The 19899-nt window shown below is 42.5% G+C and overlaps 1 protein-coding gene across 1 annotated transcript; it reads right to left on the reverse strand.

Moving 5' to 3' along the window:
• Nucleotides 1-797: 797 nt before the first annotated feature.
• On the reverse strand, nucleotides 798-6843 carry LOC112073257 (musculin-like). Its single transcript, XM_024140585.2, has 2 exons — nucleotides 5991-6843; nucleotides 798-3771 (listed from the first exon to the last, which is right to left on the reverse strand). The coding sequence occupies exons 1-2, from the start codon at nucleotides 6429-6431 to the stop codon at nucleotides 3694-3696; spliced, it is 519 nt and encodes a 172-aa protein (XP_023996353.1). The 5' UTR covers nucleotides 6432-6843; the 3' UTR covers nucleotides 798-3693.
• Between the last annotated feature and the right edge of the window lie 13056 nt (nucleotides 6844-19899).

The raw sequence follows: 19899 nt of genomic DNA on the forward strand, positions 1-19899 counted from the left end.
ATCACCGCCAAGCATCCACAGGTCCTCATTTGCATCGAGGCATCACCGCCAAGCATCCACAGGTCCTCATTTGCATCGAGGCATCACGCCAAGCATCCACAGCTCTTTGAGAGATAACTCTTTGAGAGATACCTCTTTGAGAGATACCTCTTTGAGAGATACCTCTTTGAGAGATACCTCTTTGAGAGATACCTCTTTGAGAGATACCTCTTTGAGAGATAACTCTTTGAGAGATAACTCTGAGATAGAACTCTTTGAGATATAACTCTTTGAGAGATAACTATTTGAGAGATAACTCTGAGATACAATTCATTGAGAGATAACTCTGAGAGATAACTCTTTGAGAGATAACTCTTTGAGAGATAACTCTTTGAGAGATAACTCTTTGAGAGATAACTCTTTGAGAGATAACTCTGAGATACAACTCCTTGAGAGATAACTCTGAGATACAACTCCTTGAGAGATAACTCTGAGAGATAACTATTTGAGAGATAACTCTCTGAGAGACACCTCTGAGAGATAACTCTGAGAGATAACTCTTTGAGAGATAACTCTGAGATACAACTCCTTGGGAGATAACTCTGAGATACAACTCCCTGAGAGATAACTCTGAGAGACAACTATTTGAGAGATAACTCTCTGAGAGATACCTCTTTGAGAGATAACTCTCTGAGAGATAACTCTCTGAGAGATAACTCTTTGAGACAGTGCCCTCTGTCACAGCCTGTGAACCTGGGTCGCTTCTAAAAGCCTTTGGGAGGATATAATTGATTACAGAACGGTTGAATGCACAGATGTACTGTGTCCTCATAAAAAGTACTTTATTATGTGAAACAAATACAACTCAGATTGGAAGACTTGGAACTCTTTCCCACAGGCAAACTGACACTGGGAAAGTGCCAACCCCGCTCCCCTGCATATCTAGCTGATGGTTATCACTATTGAACACTTAGATATTGGCTATTGCAATATGTTTTGGCTGTCTGCATGGCGTTGGACATCAACAATCTGTAACATGTATTGCAAGAACCGACGCTGGAGTAGAGAAGCAGGTACGGAGAGTGAACATTTACTTTTACACAGACATGGAACAGGACAGGAACAGCGTCAGAACCGGGTAACACAGCGACAAACGACAATTAATGCTGAAGCGGGGAACAGAGCTGGGGAACAGACAGATATAGGGGAAGGAAATAAACACAGGTGATTGAGTCCAGGTGAGTGCAATGAATCGCTGATGCGCGTGACGAGGGGAGCGGTTGTGCTTAATGACGGTGGCAGGAGTGCGTAGTGCTGGGCAGCCTGGCGCCCTCGAGAGCCAGGGAGGGAGAGCGGGAGCAGGCGTGACATGTATGACATAGGCCGGTTCCTTATTCTCTATTCTCCACATGAATGGAAACAAAACACAAAACTGCATCCAGTGTAAAGCATTATTGTACGGTGCTGTTTACAGCATGGTTTGAAGTAACGAAACACCGAGTACTGGGTTTAGATCAGGAGCAGAACAGACAATGCATAACAACCATAAATAAACAGCTGTTTCCTCCTCATAACAAAGCTTTCTCATTAAGGAAATGTTCTCCTTATCTTGCTTCAAGAGTGTCCCCTCTGTCGCTTTGAAGAAGCTGGCCATTCCAGACGCTTATCGGCAGATTTAATACAAGATGATGAACATGCTCACAAATAGTGCATTTTGGGGATGGCACGTAGCCTAGTGGTTAGACTGTTGGACTAGTAATCAAAAGGTTGCAAGATCAAATCCCTCTGTTGTTTTGCCCCTGAACAAGGCAGTTAATCCACTGTTCCTAGGCCCTCATTGAAAATAAGAATTAGTTCTTAAGTTAAATATAGATTAAAAAAACACAATGAAAATACATTTTGTGATATAATTGTTTTTAAAAAAACACACCGATTTTTTTCACACTGGGGTCACCAATCTGAGACCGACATGGTTTAATATCTATATGGATGAATTTGCAACACAGTTTGAGCAATCTAGAGCACGAACAGAACAGGAGTTACAGCATAGTCTGTCAGTGTTAGATGTTGTCTCAACAGAACAGGAGTAACAGCATAGTCTGTCAGTGTTAGATGTTGTCTCAACAGAAAATACTACTCAATAAAGAAAACAATAGACAAATTTAACCCCTTATCAAAATCTGCCTCCAAATATTTGGCTGCAAAATCCAACCACAATCCTCCTGAATGTCAGTGGAATATTGGACCCACTTTTATAGTCAAAATACACATCATGGTACAAAACACCCCCAGAAAAACTGCCCCTTGAATTTAACAAAAACATCCTTCATGTACACAGAAATTCCAGTAACCAAGGCAGAACTAGAAATACTTCCTCTTCTGCTGCCCACTGAAAAAAAAGGGCAGGCAAATTCTGGGTGCCCGTAGCCCTATCAAACGAACGGTCGTACAAACAAACAGCATTTATGGACGACAATCTCAGCCCGGAGAGTGGTGACCACTTAACAAAACTGGCCCCCCAAATAAACCACAAGATTGAATAGAACACAAGTGATCTGATTCCAAGGGAAAACTTTTGACACCTATAGGTGAATGATAAGAACACAAACATCAACTATTGGCGGAGTGAGGTCGAAGGTCAGAGAAAGATGGAACGCTAACGAACATTTGAAAGAGACTTAAACTGAATACCAAACAAACAAAGCATACAAAGATACACTTTGTTTACTTTGGGGGGGAAAGATCTGAGGTGATGTTATAGAGTTGGCAGCACAGTACGCCACAAGCTAAAGGAGGAAACATATACTATTTCCTCCATGTATTATAAGTAACAGACTATATATACCGAGCAGACAAAACATTAGGAACACCTGCTCTTTCCATAACATATTCTGACCAGGTGAATCCAGGTGAAAGATATGATCCCTTATTGATGTCACTTGTTAAATCCACTTCAATCAGTGTAAATTGAAGGGGAGGAGACAGGGTAAAGAAGGGTTTTTAAGCCTCGAGACAATTGAGACATGGATTTTGTTTGTGTGCCAATGGGCAAGACTAAATATTAAAGTTATTTGAATGCGGTATGGTAGTAGATGCACCGGGTTTGAGTGTGTCAAGAAATGCAACGCTGCTGGGTTTTTCACGCTCATGTATCAAGAATGGTCCACCACCCAAAAAGGACATCCAGCCAAGATGACACAACTGTGGAAAAGCATTGGAGTCAACATGGGCCGGCATCCCTGTGGAACGCTTTCAACACCTTGTAGAGTCTATGCCCCCGACGAATTGAGTCTGTTCTGAGGGCAAAACAGGGGGGTCAACTCAATATTAGGAAGGTGTTCTTAATGTTTTGTACACTCAGTGTAGCGTGCCAGTCTATAACATCAATGCTGTTAAAGTATCTTGTTTTTCCTCTGTCCTGTTTTCTCATCTCATCACTGATTGGAGTGGATATAAAAGAAACATCAATTCCACCTGGCAAGTTGACGACAATAAAATGATCCATAAATGATCCATAATGAAATCACCGATATGGAATAACGAAATATTCTAATAGTATTAGACATAGGACAAAAAAAATACTTGGAATTAGTCCCAAATGGCATCCATCCTATTCCTTATATAGTGCAGTAATTTAGTGCACTATGAAGGGAATAGGGTGCCAGCAGCCATGGTAGAAGAAGACAGTCCCAGCAGAGAGAGGTCCCTCCTGTCCTATGATGTAGCTCCACACTGTCTGGCTGCAGAAATATCCTTGTTGTCCTCTGATCTACCTACCACAAATGGCCAAGTCTGTGGACAGATAGAGAGATAGATTTAATACAAATAAAATACATATGAATACATATAGCAAAAAAATGCAGCAGGAATAGGGATCATATGTTATTTACAATATAGGCCTGTTATTATGGTATCTTAGCTTACATACAGTGCCCTCAGAATGTATTCGCACCCCTTGATTTATTCAACATTTTGTTGTGTTACAGCCCTGAATTCGAAATTGATTAAATATATTTTTTTCTCACTCATCTACAGACAATAACCCATAATGATGAAGTTAAAACATGTTTCTAGAAATGTTAGCAAATTTATTGATAATGAAACACAGAAATATCGAATTTACATAAGTATTCACACCCCCGAGTCAATACATGTTAGAATCACCTTTGGCAGCGATTACAGCTGTGAGTCTTTCTGGGTAAGACTCTAAGAGCTGTGAGTCTTTCTGGGTAAGTCTCTGAGAGCTGTGAGTCTTTCTGGGGAAGACTCTAAGAGCTGTGAGTCTTTCTGGGTAAGACTCTAAGAGCTGTGAGTCTTTCTGGGTAAGACTCTAAGAGCTGTGAGTCTTTCTGGGTAGAAACTCTAAGACTGTGAGTCTTTCTGGGTAAGACTCTAAGAGCTGTGAGTCTTTCTGGGTAAGACTCTAAGAGCTGTGAGTCTTTCTGGGTAAGACTCTAAGAGCTTTCCACACCTGGATTGTGCAATATTAGCACACTATTCTTTTAAAGATTCTTCATGCTCTGTCAAGTTGTTTTGTTGATCATTGTTAGACAGCCATTTTCAAGTCTGGCCATAGATTTTCAAGTCAATTTATGTCAAAACTGTAACTAAGCCACTCAGGAACATCCAATGTTTTCTTGGAAAGCAACTCCAGTGTAGATTTGGCCTTGTGTCTTAGGTTATTGTCCTGCTGAAAGGTGAATATGTCCCCCAGTGTCCGTTGGAAACCAGACTGAACCAAGTTTTCCTGTGCTGAGCTCTATTCCGTTTCTTGTTATCCTAAAAAAACTCCCTAGTCCTTGCTGATGGAAAGCGTACCCATAACATGATGCAGCCATCACCATGCTTGGAAATTTGATGAGTGGTATTCAGTGATRTGTTGTGTTAGATTTGCCCCAAACATAACACTTTCTGTTTAGGACATGAAGTTCATTTCTATGCCAGTTTTATTTTGCAGTATTACTTTAGTGCCTTATTGGAAACAGGATGGACGTTTTGAAATATTTTTATTCTCTACAAGTTTCCTTCTTTTCACTCTGTCATTTAGGTTAGTATTGTGGAGAAACTAAAATGGTGTTGATTCATCTTAAATTTTCTCCTATCATAGCCATTAAACTCTGTAACTGTTTTAAAGTCACCACTGACCTCATGCTGAAATCCCTGAGCGGTTTCCTTCCTCTCCGGCAACTGAGTTAGGAAGGACACCTGTATTTTTGTAGTGACTGGGTTGATACTCCATCCAAAGCCTAATTAATAACTTCACCATGCTCAAAGGGATATTCAGCGGATGTTTATTTTACATTTTTTGTAACTCTCTAACAATCAGTGCCCTTCTTTGCAAAGCATTGAAAACCCTCCCTGCTCTTTGTGATTGAATCTGTGCTTGAAAATTCACTACTCAATTGAGGGACTTTACAGATAAATGTATGTGTGGGGTACAGAGATGAGGTAGTCATTCAAAAATCATATTAAACACTATTATTGCACACAGAGTGAGCCCATGCAACTTATTATGTGACTTGTTAAGCAAATGTTTACTCATGAACTTATTTAGGCTTACCATAACAAAGAGGTTGAGTACTTATTGACTCAAGACATTTCAGCTTTACATTTTTTATTCAATTATAAACATTTCTGAAAATATAATTCCACATTTACATTATGGGGTGTTGTGTGTGTGGGCAAGTGACACAAAATCTCATTCTAATCCATTTTAAATTCAGTCTGAAACACAACAAAATGTGGAAAAAGTCAAGGGGTGTGAATACTTTCTGAAGGCCTTGTATTCAGTTACACCGTAGACTCATAAATGGTCTGACTCTCACCACACCGTTTCACAGTAATATCAAAAGGCAATGGATGCAACACTTTACATTGCACATTTTTCTACATGCAGAGGAATTAGTCTGAATAAGAGCATCTGCTAAATTACCAAAATGTGAATGTAAAAACGGAAATGTGTGTCTTTCATACCCGAGTTTACAAGTTTGAAATAAAATAATGCTTCCTACCAGGTTGACAGGGTGTACAAAGCCGCTCTCGTAGTGGTTGTCTTGTAGTACCTGTCGGAGGTGTGATATATAGCTAGATGCTAGTCGCAGCGTGTCCAGTTTGGACAGTTTGGTATCGGCCGGTACCCACGGCAGGCTTGTTTTCAGTCTGGAAAACGCTTTGCTCAGCACCCTCATCCTCGCCCTCTCTCTGGCGTTTGCAGCGTTCCTTTGTATCTGCCGCCCTTTCACAACTTGTTTCCCTCCAGCAGCAGTGACGCGTGTTCGCTTGGTCTTGACTTCGTAACCTCCGTCATTACCGAACTCGTCATCGGAGTACTCGGTGGAGGCGTAGTGGTTCTGTGCAACGTTCCGTTTGGTTTTACTGCTTTCGAACAGAGCGTCTGTCCGTTTGTGACGTGTCTCAATGTCCTCTCCGTCGCTTACTGAGCCGGTGGACATGTCTGTCTGTTTCACCTGTGCCCTGTAGCAGGACAGAGCAGTCACTGGAGAGTTACAGGTGAGATATACCTGATTGAACTACCTCAACAATAGACTCTCTTACTTCGATGCTATGTCTGTTTTAGGTGGTTTCGGAAATAGACGTTGCTCTTCTTCTGCTCCAGGAGTGTGAAGGCTGTTTCTTCAACCAAAATTAAAAAATGTCCAAAATATTTTGAAAGTCCCTATAGTTGATCCATCTATAGGATTTCAGTATGTCATTCCTAGTTTAGCAATATAGCCATTGTTCCGTGCCAGTTTACCAGTGGACTTAAAGTGTATCTAAAGTTGAGTTCAGAACTAAGTGTGTAGTCTCTTACCTTCTCTACATCAAGTCAAGTCTCTGTAAAACTGAAACCTGCCCTCTCTCTCACCCGGCTAATTTAAGTGTCCTAGAATTAGCAGGGCAACTGTGTTTTCAAGAACTTTTCCCCACCCCCTCTCTCTCTTTCTCTCTCGCTCTCTCTCTCCAAACCAGAGTGACCTCTCGTCTAGCATTACTGTACTTTGGCAATGGGGACGACTAGTTACTTCTTCGCTACTTGTTAGTCATCGATAAACAATATATGACTGGGAAATGACCTGGAAATGATTTTATGGTAGAATTTCCCAGATGTTCTGAAATGGTTTCCAAACAATCGGCCTAAATACTTTCTAATTATTAATTAATTCAATTTCTCAGGCAATATAAGGCAGCGTTTCCCAAACTCGTTCCTCTGGACACCAAAGGGTTCACTTTTTTTTAAATTTTGGCCCTAACAGTACACAGCTGTTTCAAATGATCAAAGCTTGTGGGATTAGTTGATTATTTGAATCAGCTGTGTAGTGCTATGGTGAACAAACCAAAACGTGCCCTGAGCTAAGGGCACACTGTAACCTACTGCACTGTAATATAATGATACGGTTATGTTAGAGGTTGATTTATCTAGCGGGACAGGGGCAAAGTGAAAACCTACTGTACCATTTTTGTGTCCCAAAAGGCACCCTATTCCCTATTTAGTGCACTACTTTTGACCAGGCGACCTACCCATGTAAATCAGCTATCTCACTGTCTTGTAAACAGTAATTTCATTGTACCGCAGCCTACTTCATTGACAGAAACAGTTCTGTCATCCTCTCCGAACAATCGTCAGGCTAGCTAGATGGCAAGAATACATCACGATCCACTGTGACGAGTCTCTCTCACACATCTTTTGGTAATAGAAATGTCCGAAGATCTTATCAAAAAGTGACTAATCCTGTGTGCGTTTCACAGAGGGATAGAGTTTCTGCAGATTGTAGTGTCCTTTCACACACGGCCCCGTATGCTTCGGCCACAGCTGTCAGCGTTTCCCATGACATCTGGAGCGCTGGCATGACAGGGGCGTGGCACGGGGTGGAGGTTAGGGGGGATGGGACCCTCCACTTTCTCAGGGGATGGGGAAGCAGCATTGACTGTGTCCCAAGTGACACCCTATGACCCATATCGTGCACTACTTTTGACCAGGATCCTATGGCACCCTATTACCTACAGTTGAAGTCGGAAGTTTACGTTCACCTTAGCCACCAGTTCACCACTTAATTTTAAGAATGTGAAATGTCAGAATAATAGTAGAGAGAATTATTTATTTCAGATTTTATTTCTTTCATCACATTCCCAGTGGGTCAGAAGTTTACATACACTCAATTAGTATTTGGTAGCATTGCCTTTAAATTGTTTAACTTATGTCAAACATTTCGGGTAGGCTTCCACAAGCTTCCCACAATAAGTTGGGTGAATTTTGGCTCATTCCTCCTGACAGAGCTGGTATAACTGAGCCAGGTTTGTAGGCCTCCTTGCTCGCACATGCTTTTTCAATTTTGCCCACAAATTAGCATTGAGGTCAGGGCTTTGTTATGACCGCTCCAATACCTTGACTTTGTTGCTTTAACTTCCTGACTGATGTCTTGAGATGTTGCTTCAATATATCCACATAATTTTCCTACCTCATGATGCCATCTATTTTGTGAAGTGCACCAGTACTCTGTGCACTCTGCAGCAAAAGAACCCAACAACATGATGCTGCCACCCCCGTGCTTCAAGGTTTTGATGGTGTTCTTCGGCTTGCAAGCCTCCCCTTTTTCCTCCAAACATAACGATGGTCATTATGGCCAAACAGTTCTATTTTTGTTTCATCAGACCAGAGGACATTTCTCCCAAAAGTACAATCTTTGTCCCCATGTGCAGTTGAAAACCGTAGTCTGGCTTTTTTATGGCGGTTTTGGAGCAGTGGCTTCTTCCTTGCTGAGCAGCCTTTCAGGTTATGTCGATATAGGACTCGTTTTACTGTGGATATACATACTTTTGTACCTGTTTCCTCCAGCATCTTCACATGGTCCTTTGCTGTTGTTCTAGGATTGATTTGCACTTTTTGCACCAAAGTACGTTCATCTCTAGGAGACAGAATGCGTCTCCTTCCTGAGTGGTATGATGGAAGCGTGGTCCCATGGTGTTTATACTTGCGTACTATTGTTTGTACAGATGAATGTGGTACCTTCAGACGTTTGGAAAATGCTCCCAAGGATAAACCAGACTTGTGGAGGTCTACAATTTCTTTCTGAGGTCTTGGCTGATTTCTTTTGATTCTCCCATGATGTCAAGCAAAGAGGCACTGAGTTTGAAGGTAGGCCTTGAAATACATCCACAGGTACACCTCCAATTGACTCAAATTATGGCAATTAGCCTATCAGAAGCTTCTAAAGCCATGACCAAATTTTCTGGAATTTTCCAAGCTTTTTAAAGGCACAGTCAACTTAGTGTATGTAAACTTCTGACCCACTGGGATTGTGATACAGTGAATTATAAGTGAAATAATCTGTCTGTAAACAATTGTGAGAAAATGTACTTCTGTCATGCTTAAAGTAGATGTCCCAACAGACTTGCCAAAACTATATGTTGGTTTTAACAAGACATTTGTGGAGTGGTTGAAAAACGAGTTTCAATGATTCCAACCTAAGTATATGTAAACTTCCTACTTCAACTGTATATAGGGCACTCCTTTTGACCAGGATCCTATGGCACCCTATTCCTTATATAGTGCACTACTTTTGACCAGGATCCTATGGCACCCTATTCCCTACATAGTGCACTACTTTTGACCAGGATCCTATTGGTGCCATTTTGCTTCCTGTCCTTGTTTCCCTTCCTTCTTAAGCAGTGCAACTCTTCCTCAACCTCACCTTTCAGGTCGAGGCTGAAGTTGCCCCTAACCACAGATCTAGGATCACATCTGGACTCAGATCCCTATAATAAAACAAATTAAGTTTTAAATAAATAAAAATGTAATACAAAATTCTCTCCCAAGTTTAGTGGTGATAACAAATTGCAGCAGAAGCACAGTCAGAATACACCTCCTCCTTGTTCTGTAAATATTCCCAGTACATCTGATAGCTATGAGTAGGCCTAGTCAGTCCCCGGTAATTGGGGTGAAATTGTGATTTTTTATTACAACAGTAACTTCGGGCCAGCGATTATCTAACGGCACAGCTGAGATCCATGCTCCATTCTGGTGGATGGCCATGCCAAGTTCACTAGAAAGAGAACGGGATGGATGGAGATATGGAGGGAGGGAGAGGCGGAGGGAGGGAGAGATGGAGAGATGGAGGGAGGGAGAGAAGGAGAGAGGGAGAGAGGGAGAGATTGATGGAGAGATGGATGGAGAGATGAAGAGATGGATGGAGAGATGGAGGGAGACATGGATGGAGGGAGGGAGAAAGGGAGGGTGAGATGGAAGAGAGCTACTGTACACCACTCCTCTCCATAGCATTCAGACAGCTGAAGGGAGGATGTCAAATTCACACCAGGGTTGCATCCCACTCCCAAATGACACCCTATTGGCTATTTAGTGCGCTACTATGAACCACTTAGCTTGATCCCTTTGGGCCCTGGTCAAAAGTAGTGCACTAAATAAGGAATAGAGTATCATTTGAGATGCATATATAGGACTCTACTGTTGCACCTTTTGCCTGTTATTTGCTTAAAGAAAATGAGCAGTGTTATTTCTGGATCTATATGTACAGTACATTGCCCTTGTATAGGTTAAAATACAGTTGGATGAATTCATAGACACACCGTTAAGCCTGAGTGGTGGCTTTCAGTTCCTTTCTTTTCTCACAGTATCCATGAATTGCCTCTTGAGACAGAGCGTTCCGTTGGGAACTTAGGAACATCACAGAGCGTTCCGTTGGGAACTTAGGAACACCACAGAGCGTTCCGTTGGGAACTTAGGAACACCACAGAGCGTTCCGTTGGGAACTTAGGAACATCACAGAGCGTTCCGTTGGGAACTTAGGAACATCACCCAAAAATTTCCGTTGGGAAACTTAGGAACATCACAGAGCGTTCCGTCAGGAACTTAAGAACATCACAGAGCGTTCCGTTGCGGAACTTAGGAACATCACAGAGCGTTCCGTCAGGAACTTAAGAACATCACAGAGCGTTCGTTGGGAACTTAGGAACATCACAGAACGTTCCGTTGGAACTTAGGAACATCACAGAGCGTTCCGTCGGATTAAACATCACAGAGCGTTCCGTGGGAACTTAGGAACATCACAGAGCGTTCGTCAGAATTAAGAACATCACAGAGCGTTCCGTTGGAACTTAGGAACATCACAGAGCGTTCCGTTCAGGAACTTAAGAACATCACAGAAGCATTCCGTTGGGAACTTAGGAACATCACAGAACGTTCCGTTGGGGAACTTAGGAACATCACAGAGCGTTCCGTCTGGAATTTAGGAACATCACAGAGCGTTCCGTTGGAACTTAGGAACACCACAGAGCGTTCTGTTGGGAACTTAGGACATCACAGAGCGTTCCGTTGGGAACTTAGGAAAATCACAGAGCGTTCCGTCAGAACTAGAACATCACAGAGCCTTCCGTCTGGAATTAGGAACATCACACAGAGAGTTCCGTGGGAACTTAGGGAACATCACAGGCGTTCCGGTTGGGAACTTAGGAACATCACAGAGCGTTCCGTTGGGAACTTAGGAACATCACAGAGCGTTCCGTCGGGAACTTAGGAACATCACAGAGCGTTCCGTCGGGAATTTAGAAACTTCACAGAGCATTCCGTTGGGAACTTCGGAACTTCACAGAGAAATACAGTGTTAGTGTAACCATTTGTTTAGAGTTTGCAAAATGCAGGTATTTTCAGCTCTGTTCCTCCACTAATTCATGGTGTCCTTTTCTCTCAAAGGGCCACCACACATATTCATTCATGGCATCAATGAGAGGGCATACGTTTCCTGGCCTCTCTCTCCCCCTCCGCTTTGTATTTCTCACATTTCCCTCTCTCTCAGTGGTCAGGAATGTTCCCTAATCCAGGACCATCCCCATGCTTCCGTTAATCCCATCTCTGACCRTTTTCCACATGAAAACTTCATGTCAGCAGGACCTTCCGGAATATTTTGTTCATCCAGCTCACCCTTGAACTTTCATCACGTTCCTGATTCTGGACCCTTATTCAAAAAGCCTGATCTAGGATCTGTTTTGTCTTTTAGATTGTAAAGAAACAGATTAGACTATATGGAGAGGGAGGATCTGATCCAACTCTGACTCTTCATGAATACGGGCCGGTTATCCTATTCTGGACCTGCCCGGAGAATGTAGAGTTGTGGGTTCGATTCCCTTCGCGGAATAGCTCCATTCTGAATCCTGAACATAGGTGTCATTAACTGTAATTCTCTATCATACTGCTATACATCTATGCTGTAATTCTCTATCATACTGCTATACATCTATGCTGTAATTCTCTATCATACTGCTATACATCTATGCTGTAATTCTCTATCATACTTCTATACATCTAGCTAAACATAGTGACAGGTGAATAGGGGTTGTACACTATAAGACTGCTAAACCTGACCCTATGTCTGTATCTCATGTTGTGATTCTCTACATCTAGCTCTAGTCCTCCAGGAGTAGTATAATTTATTCTCCATCCCTAGCAAACACAGCTGATTTAAAGGTGCAATAAGCAGAATTCGCTCTGCCATTTCCTGGTTGTTACATATTTTTATAGCCTCATTTCAGTTTATGTGGCAAAACAAGCAAGAATCATTGTACCATCTAAACCACTGTGAAATACATTTTCAGTATCCCAAAAATATTGTACAAAACCGAAAGTAAAAGACTCATAAAACAAAGCTTAAGCACGGGAGGCATAGTCTACTGATTCTTATTCTTGCTTTCAATGAGAATGACAGATCTATAACTTACATTTCTATGTGAATTGAAGATCATGATTAGTTAGTTAATAATTGGAGTCAGGTGTGTTGTGGCTGGGGGTAAGTGTGGTACTAACCAGGCCTGCCCATCCCTGCTATACATAGTGAAACATGAATGGGTTAATGTTTTTTGGAGGGATAAAAACATCTGACCCTAAGTCTGTATATCATGGTGAAATATTGACTTCCTCTGTCCTTGGTAGATCGTCTGTCCGGCAGGACATCCATCCACCGGGTTAGGGATTCAACAGACTGACTCAACCAGGGACGTGCAAGCTAAGGGGATTTCATTTTTTATAATAGGATTTATGTATCATCTGATTCACTGTCATATTTTTTTTTAAATAGCATGAAAAGGTATTGGCTACAAGGAGAATATTTCAGGCCAAGCACGACTTTGTCTCTGTCCCAATTGGTACCCTATACCCTTTAGGAAAGAGTTACAAAAGGGTTCTTTGGCTGTCCCCCTAGGATAACACTTTTTGGTTCCAGGTAGAACCCGTTCTGGTTCTAGGTAGAACCCTTTCTGGTTCCAGGTAGAACCCGTTTTAGTTCCAGGTAGAACCCGTTTTAGTTCCAGATAGAACCCTTTCTGGTTCCAGGTAGAACACTTTTTGGTTCCAGGTAGAACCCGTTCTGATTTCAGGTAGAACCCGTTTTAGTTCCAGGTAGAACCCGTTTTAGTTCCAGGTAGAACCGTTTCTGGTTCCAGGTAGAACACTTTTTGGTTCCAGGTAGAACCCATTCTGATTTCAGGTAGAACCCGTTTTGGTTCCAGGTAGAACCCTTTCTGGATCCAGGTAGAACCCGTTTTGGTTCCAGGTAGAACCCTTTCTGGTTCCAGGGAGAATCCTTTCTGGTTCCAGGTAGAACACTTTCTGGTTCTAGGTAGAACCCTTTCTGGTTCCAGGTAGAACACTTTCTGGTTCTAGGTAGAACCCTTTTGCGTTCCATGTAGAACCCTCTGTGGAAAGCGTTCTATCTGGACCCAAAAAGTGTTATTTAAAAGGTTCTTCAATCGGGGGACAGCCAAAGAACCCTTTTAGGTTGAAGTTATCACCTTTTTTTTCTCTGAGAGTGTACTCCCTATATAGTGCACTCCTTTTGACCAGGACCCATTTGGGATGCCAGCCAGAGTGCGAAGTCACAAGGCTATCTGAAACCAGGGGGATGCATTTATCATTTGTTACTCTATTTAGTCAAGTAAAAAAAAAAAAATCTAAAGAATCCCTCAAATACGGTCCCAAAACCATCAGGATAATGGATGACTGCATGCGTATTGTTTTGGCCATGGGAATCACGGCTTGAAGGGGACATTTTAACATTTGTCCATCAACATGGTCTCTCAGAGGTTGTGACCTCTCTATCGAAGCCCTTTTGTGCATSTCAAATTTCCTACAAAGTGCAACACTTTCCACCAGAACCCTATCGATAGTAGGGTAGTTGTAAACAGAACCGGGTGCCATTTGGGACACAGCCCCAGTCTACACAGTAGTGTGCCTGATAGATGGAGGAGACAGGTGCTATTCCCAGGCTATGACATCAGCTGTGGCCATTTTGTGTTTTCTTCCCCAACCGACTCTTGGTTTCCATGGTCACCGAGGTGGTTTCACAGCTGCAGGGCAGAATGAATGATGTGTGACAACAGCTAAACGCACGGCCATTAGAGAGAATGGACGCTTCTTCAAATGTCATAGCCATGGAATCAGTGGGGAGGGATATCTGCAACTCGTTTTAACAGAGTCGTCCTGTATTAGAGACAATATTTAAATGGTTTAGTTGTCAATTTTAAGATGCAGGTATTAAACTTTCACCAAACAATTTTTGGTGTCGTTTTAAATGGTTTAGTAGTTAAAATTCCCAGGTTTCCAAGCAATCCCGGTTTGAGGACTCACTCTGTGTTGAAGGGTCAGGTTGGTTTGAGGACTCACTCTGTGTTGAAGGGTCAGGTTGGTTTGAGAGGGACTGACAAAGAGACACACAGATGTTGAGCATTTCCCTACTGTAGAGGGAAGTATTTCCCTGATGAAAACTCATTACGATTGCCAAAGACACATCTTCATTTATTTGCCTACTTTGTGTGTGAACCACTTTTGGTTTTGAGGGGTATGTGAGTGTGAGAATCCGGTATAATTCCCGAGCTTTGACACAGTTGTTGAGTGCTACTACTCTCTCACACACTTCCGAGCCAGGCTGGGTGAGCGCCAGGGGGTGTGGGCTGGTGTAGCGAAAGGCTAGCCTGTTAGCATGTTGGGTTAAAAGTGGACCTGGGTGAGTGCCAAGGGGTGTGGGCTGGTGTAGCGAAAGGCTAGCCTGCTAGCATGGTGGATATAAAGTAGGGCTTGGTAAAGGGGGTGTACAGTAGGATGGTGTAGCTAAAGGCTAGTCTGTTAGCACGGTGGGTTTAGAGTAGGGCTTGGTAAAGGGGGTGTACAGTAGGATGGTGTAGCTAAAGGCTTGTCTGATCTCAGACAGATGTGTGCTCTTTTCTGTGCAAGGTTTTTCTATTTTTCTCTCTTTTCTTTTTCACATCCCTCGCTTCAAAAGAAAGTGTTGAGAGGTTCCCTCAGCAGAGCGGTGTGTCTTTACACACACACACACACACACACACACACCACACCACACCACAACACACACACAACACACACACACACACAACACCACACACACCACACACACACCACACACACAACACACACACACACACACACACAGAGGGAGAGAGAGAGAGATACTCTTCTCAGGAGTTATTGTAAATTGGTCCTGCTGTGGGTTAGTGTGGATCGGTTTTAAGGGACTGCCTGGTAGTGTGGATCGGTTTTAAGACTGCTGTGTTAGTGTGGATCGGTTTTAAGGCTGCTGTGGTTAGATGTGGATCGGTTTTTAAGACGTGCTGTGGTTTAGTGTGGATCGCGTTTTAAGACTGCTGTGGTTGTGTGGCTTGGTTTTAAGTTGCTTGGTTAGTGTGGACGTTTTAAGGCTGCTGTGGTTAGTTGTGGATCGGTTTTAAGGCTGCTGGTTTAGTGTGGATCGGTTGGTTAAGCTGCTGTGGTTAGTGTGGGATCGGTTTTAAAGGCTGCTGTGGTTAGGTGTGGATCGGTTTTAAGACTGCTGTGTTAGTGTGGATCGGTTTTAAGGCTGCTGTGGTTAGTGTGGATCGGTTTTAAGGCTGCTGTGGTTAGTGTGGATCGGTTTTAAGGCTACTGTGGTTAGTGTGGATCGGTTTTAAGGCTGCTGTGGTTAGTGTGGATCGGTTTTAGGTCTTTCCTCTTTCCATCTGCCCAGAGAAGGCTCATCAGTGCATCAGTCACACAGGACTGCTGACCTCGACCCATATCTTCCTCTTGGGTTTCCCCCTAATCTCATTATACACACAAACCAAGTGTCTGGAGTGTAATAGTATGCCGAAAAATCTGGTAATTTCCCCCAAATTCACAGGTTTTCTAGAACTCCTGGTTGGAAGATTCACAGAGTTCGTTCTTATTCCAGGAATATACCAACCGGCATTTCCGTCACATCTGGATATTTTGGAATAGTTACCAGATTTCTGTAACCCTAGGTCTATAAGAAATGGGTTTATACTGCTGACTAGTCTGTGGATAATAGTTCTATTGTGTGATTTCCTCACACGTGTTTAAAAAAATGTATTTAACCTTTATTTAACCAGGTAGGCCAGTTGAGAACAAGTTCTCATTTGCAACTGCGACCTGGCCAAGATAAAGCAAAGCAGTTCGACACATACAACAACACAGAGTTACACATGGAGTAAAACAACATACAATCAATAATACAGTAGGAAAATATATATACAGCATGTGCAAATGAGGTAGGATAAGAGAGGTAAGGCAATAAATAGGCCATGGTGGCAAAGTAATTACAATATAGCAATTAAACACTGGAATGGTAGGATGTGCAGAGGATGAATGTGCTAAAGCTAGTGAGGGAGGTAAGAGTCTCCAGCTTCAGAGATTTTTGCAGTTTGTTCCAGTCTGTTCCAGTCATTGGCAGCAGAGAACTGGAAGGAGAGGCGGCCAAAGGAAGAATTGGCTTTGGGGGTGACCAGTGAGATATACCTGCTGGAGCGCGTGCTACGGGTGGGTGCTGCTAAGGTGAACAGTGAGCTGAGATAAGGCGGGGCTTTACCTAGCAGAGACTTGTAGATGACCTGGAGCCAGTGGGTTTGGGGACGAGTATGAATCGAGGGCCAGCCAACGAGAGCATACAGGTCGCAGTGGTGGGTAGTATATGGGGCTTTGGTGACAAAACGGATGGCACTGTGATAGACTGCATCCAATTTGTTGAGTAGAGTGTTGGAGGCTATTTTGTAAATGACATCACTGAAGTCGAGGATCGGTAGGATAGTCAGTTTACGAGGGTATGTTTGGCAGCATGAGTGAAGGATGCTTTGTTGAGAAATAGGCTCGATTCTAGATTTAACACTTCTTTGGGCTGCAAGCCCGATGTCGGTACACTTATGACAACAGCCAGCTCAAGTGCAGGGCGCGAAATTCAAAATATATTTTTTATATCTTTCACACATTAACAAGTCCAATACAGCAAATGAAAGATAAACATCTTGTGAATCCAGCCAACATGTCCGATTTTTAAAATGTTTTACAGCGAAACCACCACGTATATTTATGTTAGCTCACCACCAAATACAAAAAAGGACAGACATTTTTCACAGCACAGGTAGCATGCACAAAACCAACCTAACTAACCAAGAACCAACCAAACTAACCAAGAAACAACTTCATCAGATGACAGTCTTATAACATGTTATTTCAATAAATCTATGTTTTGTTCGGAAAATTGTGCATATTTGAGCTATAAATCAGTTTTACATTGCAGCTACCATCACAGCTACCGTCAGAAATAGCACCGAAGCAGCCAGAGTAATTACAGACACCAACGTCAAATACCTAAAATACTCATTCATAACATTTCTGAAAAATACATGGTGTACAGCAAATGAAAGACAGGCATCTTGTGATTCCAGCCAATATTCCGATTTCTTAAGTGTTTTACAGCGAAAACACAATATAGCATTATATTAGCTTACCACACATAGCCAGAAACACAAGCCATTTACCAGCAGGCAAAAGTTAGCGATCGTAACAAACCAGCAAAAGATATATAATTTTGACTAACCTTGATAAGCTTCATCAGATGACAGTCCTATAACATCAGGTTATACATACACTTATGTTTTGTTCGAAAATTTGCATATTTAGAGCTGAAATCAGTGGTTATACATTGTGCTACGTAGCTTTTTCCCACAACGTCCGGATATTTTTCTGACACCACATATTCTGACACAAATAACTATTCATAAACATTACTAAAAAATACATGTTGTATAGGAAATGATAGTACACTAAGTTCTTAATGCAATCGCCGTGTAGAATTCTAAAATAACTTCATTACGACATGCAGTTTATATTATGGCGAGGCGTGCCCAAAATCTGGGCGCAAACTACTAGTTCACATGTTCGACAGATATATGAAATAGCATATAAAATGGGTCCTACTTTTGATGATCTTCCATCAGAATGTTGTACAAGGGGTCCTTGTCCAGAACAATCGTTGTTTGGATTTAGAATGTCCTTCTTCTCCAGTCAATTAGCACGGAAAGCTAGAAAGTGGCGCGGAAGCTCTCCTTCCTGAAACAAACGCAGACCAAAGCAACACGCCTAACGTCCCGAAAAAATTTCAATAATCTACTAAACTATATTGAAAAAACATACTTTACGATATATTGTCACATGTATCAAATAAATCAAAGCCGGAGATATTAGTCGTCTATAACGACAGCTTTACAGAAGGCAATACCAGGTCCCTTCTCGCGCCTTCCAGAAAACAGGAAATTGGGGTCACGTCATGCCAAGAGCTTTTATTCAAACCTCAGATCATGTATTACACTCCTTTCTTCTCTCACTGCCTGTTGACATCTAGTGGAAGGAGTATGAAGTGCATGTATACTATAAATATCAAGCACATTTATAGGCAGGCCCTAGAACAGAGCATCGATTTCAGATTTTCCACTTCCTGTCAGGAAGTTTGCTGCAAATGAGTTCTGTTTACTCACAGTAATTAAAACGGTTTTAGAAACTAGAGAGTGTTTTCTATCCAATAGTAATAATAATATGCATATTGTACGAGCAAGAATTGAGTACGAGGACGTTTGAAATGGGCACCTTTTATCCAGGCTACTCAATACTGCCCCTGCAGCCCAAAGAGGTTAACTTTGGATTGGAGATGTTTAATGTGAGTCTGGAAGGAGAGTTTACAGTCTAACCAGACACCTAGGTATTTGTAGTTGTCCACATATTCTAAGTCAGAACCGTTCAGAGTAGTGATGCTGGTCGGGCGGGCTTGTGCTGGCAGTGATCGGTTGAAGAGCAAGCATTTAGTTTTACTTGCATTTAAGAGCCGTTGGAGGCCACGGAAGGAGAGCTGTATGGCATTGAAGCTCATCTGGAGGTTAGTTAACACAGTGTCCAACGAAGGGCCAGATGTATACAGAATGGTGTCGTCTGCGTAGAGGTGGATCAAAGAATCACTGGCAGCGAGAGCGACATCATTTATGTGTACAGAGAAGAGGGTCGGCCCGAGAATTGAACCCTGTGGCACCCCCATAGAGACTGCCAGAGGTCCGGACAACAGGCCCTCCGATTTGACATACTGAACTCTATCGGAGAAGTAGTTGGTGAACCAAGSGAGGCAATCATTTGARAAACCAAGGCTRTTGAGTCTGCCRATRAGAATGYTGTGATTGACAGAGTCGAAAGCCTTAGCCAGGTCGATGAATACGGCTGCACAGTAATGTCTCTTATCGATGGTGGTTATGATATCGTTTAGGACCTTGAGCGCGGCTGAGGTGCACCCATGACCAGCTCTGAAACCAGATTGCATAGCGGAGAAGGTACGGTGAGTTTCGAAATGGCCGGTAATCTGTTTGTTAACTTGGCTTTCAAAGACTTTAGAAAGGCAGGGTAGAATAGATATAGGTCTGTAGCAGTTTGGGTCTAGAGTGTCTCCCCCTTTGAAGAGGGGGATGACCGCGGCAGCTTTCCAATCAATGGGAATCTTAGACGATACGAAAGAGAGGTTGAACAGGCTAGTGATAGGGGTTGCAAAAATGTCGGCAGATAAAGATAAAGAGAGGGTCCAGATTGTCTAGCCT

Source organism: Salvelinus sp. IW2-2015, unplaced genomic scaffold (genome assembly GCF_002910315.2).
Source record: "Salvelinus sp. IW2-2015 unplaced genomic scaffold, ASM291031v2 Un_scaffold2201, whole genome shotgun sequence".
NCBI classification, from domain to species: domain Eukaryota; kingdom Metazoa; phylum Chordata; class Actinopteri; order Salmoniformes; family Salmonidae; genus Salvelinus; species Salvelinus sp. IW2-2015.

Bases quoted from the DNA above. Each gene is read 5' to 3' on its own strand.
- LOC112073257 (XM_024140585.2), bottom strand. From the start codon at position 6,431: ATGTCCACCGGCTCAGTAAGCGACGGAGAGGACATTGAGACACGTCAC. The intron at 3,772-5,990 runs GTAGGAAGCATT...ATCTGTCCACAG, and splicing joins TTGTACACCCTGTCAACCTG to ACTTGGCCATTTGTGGTAGG.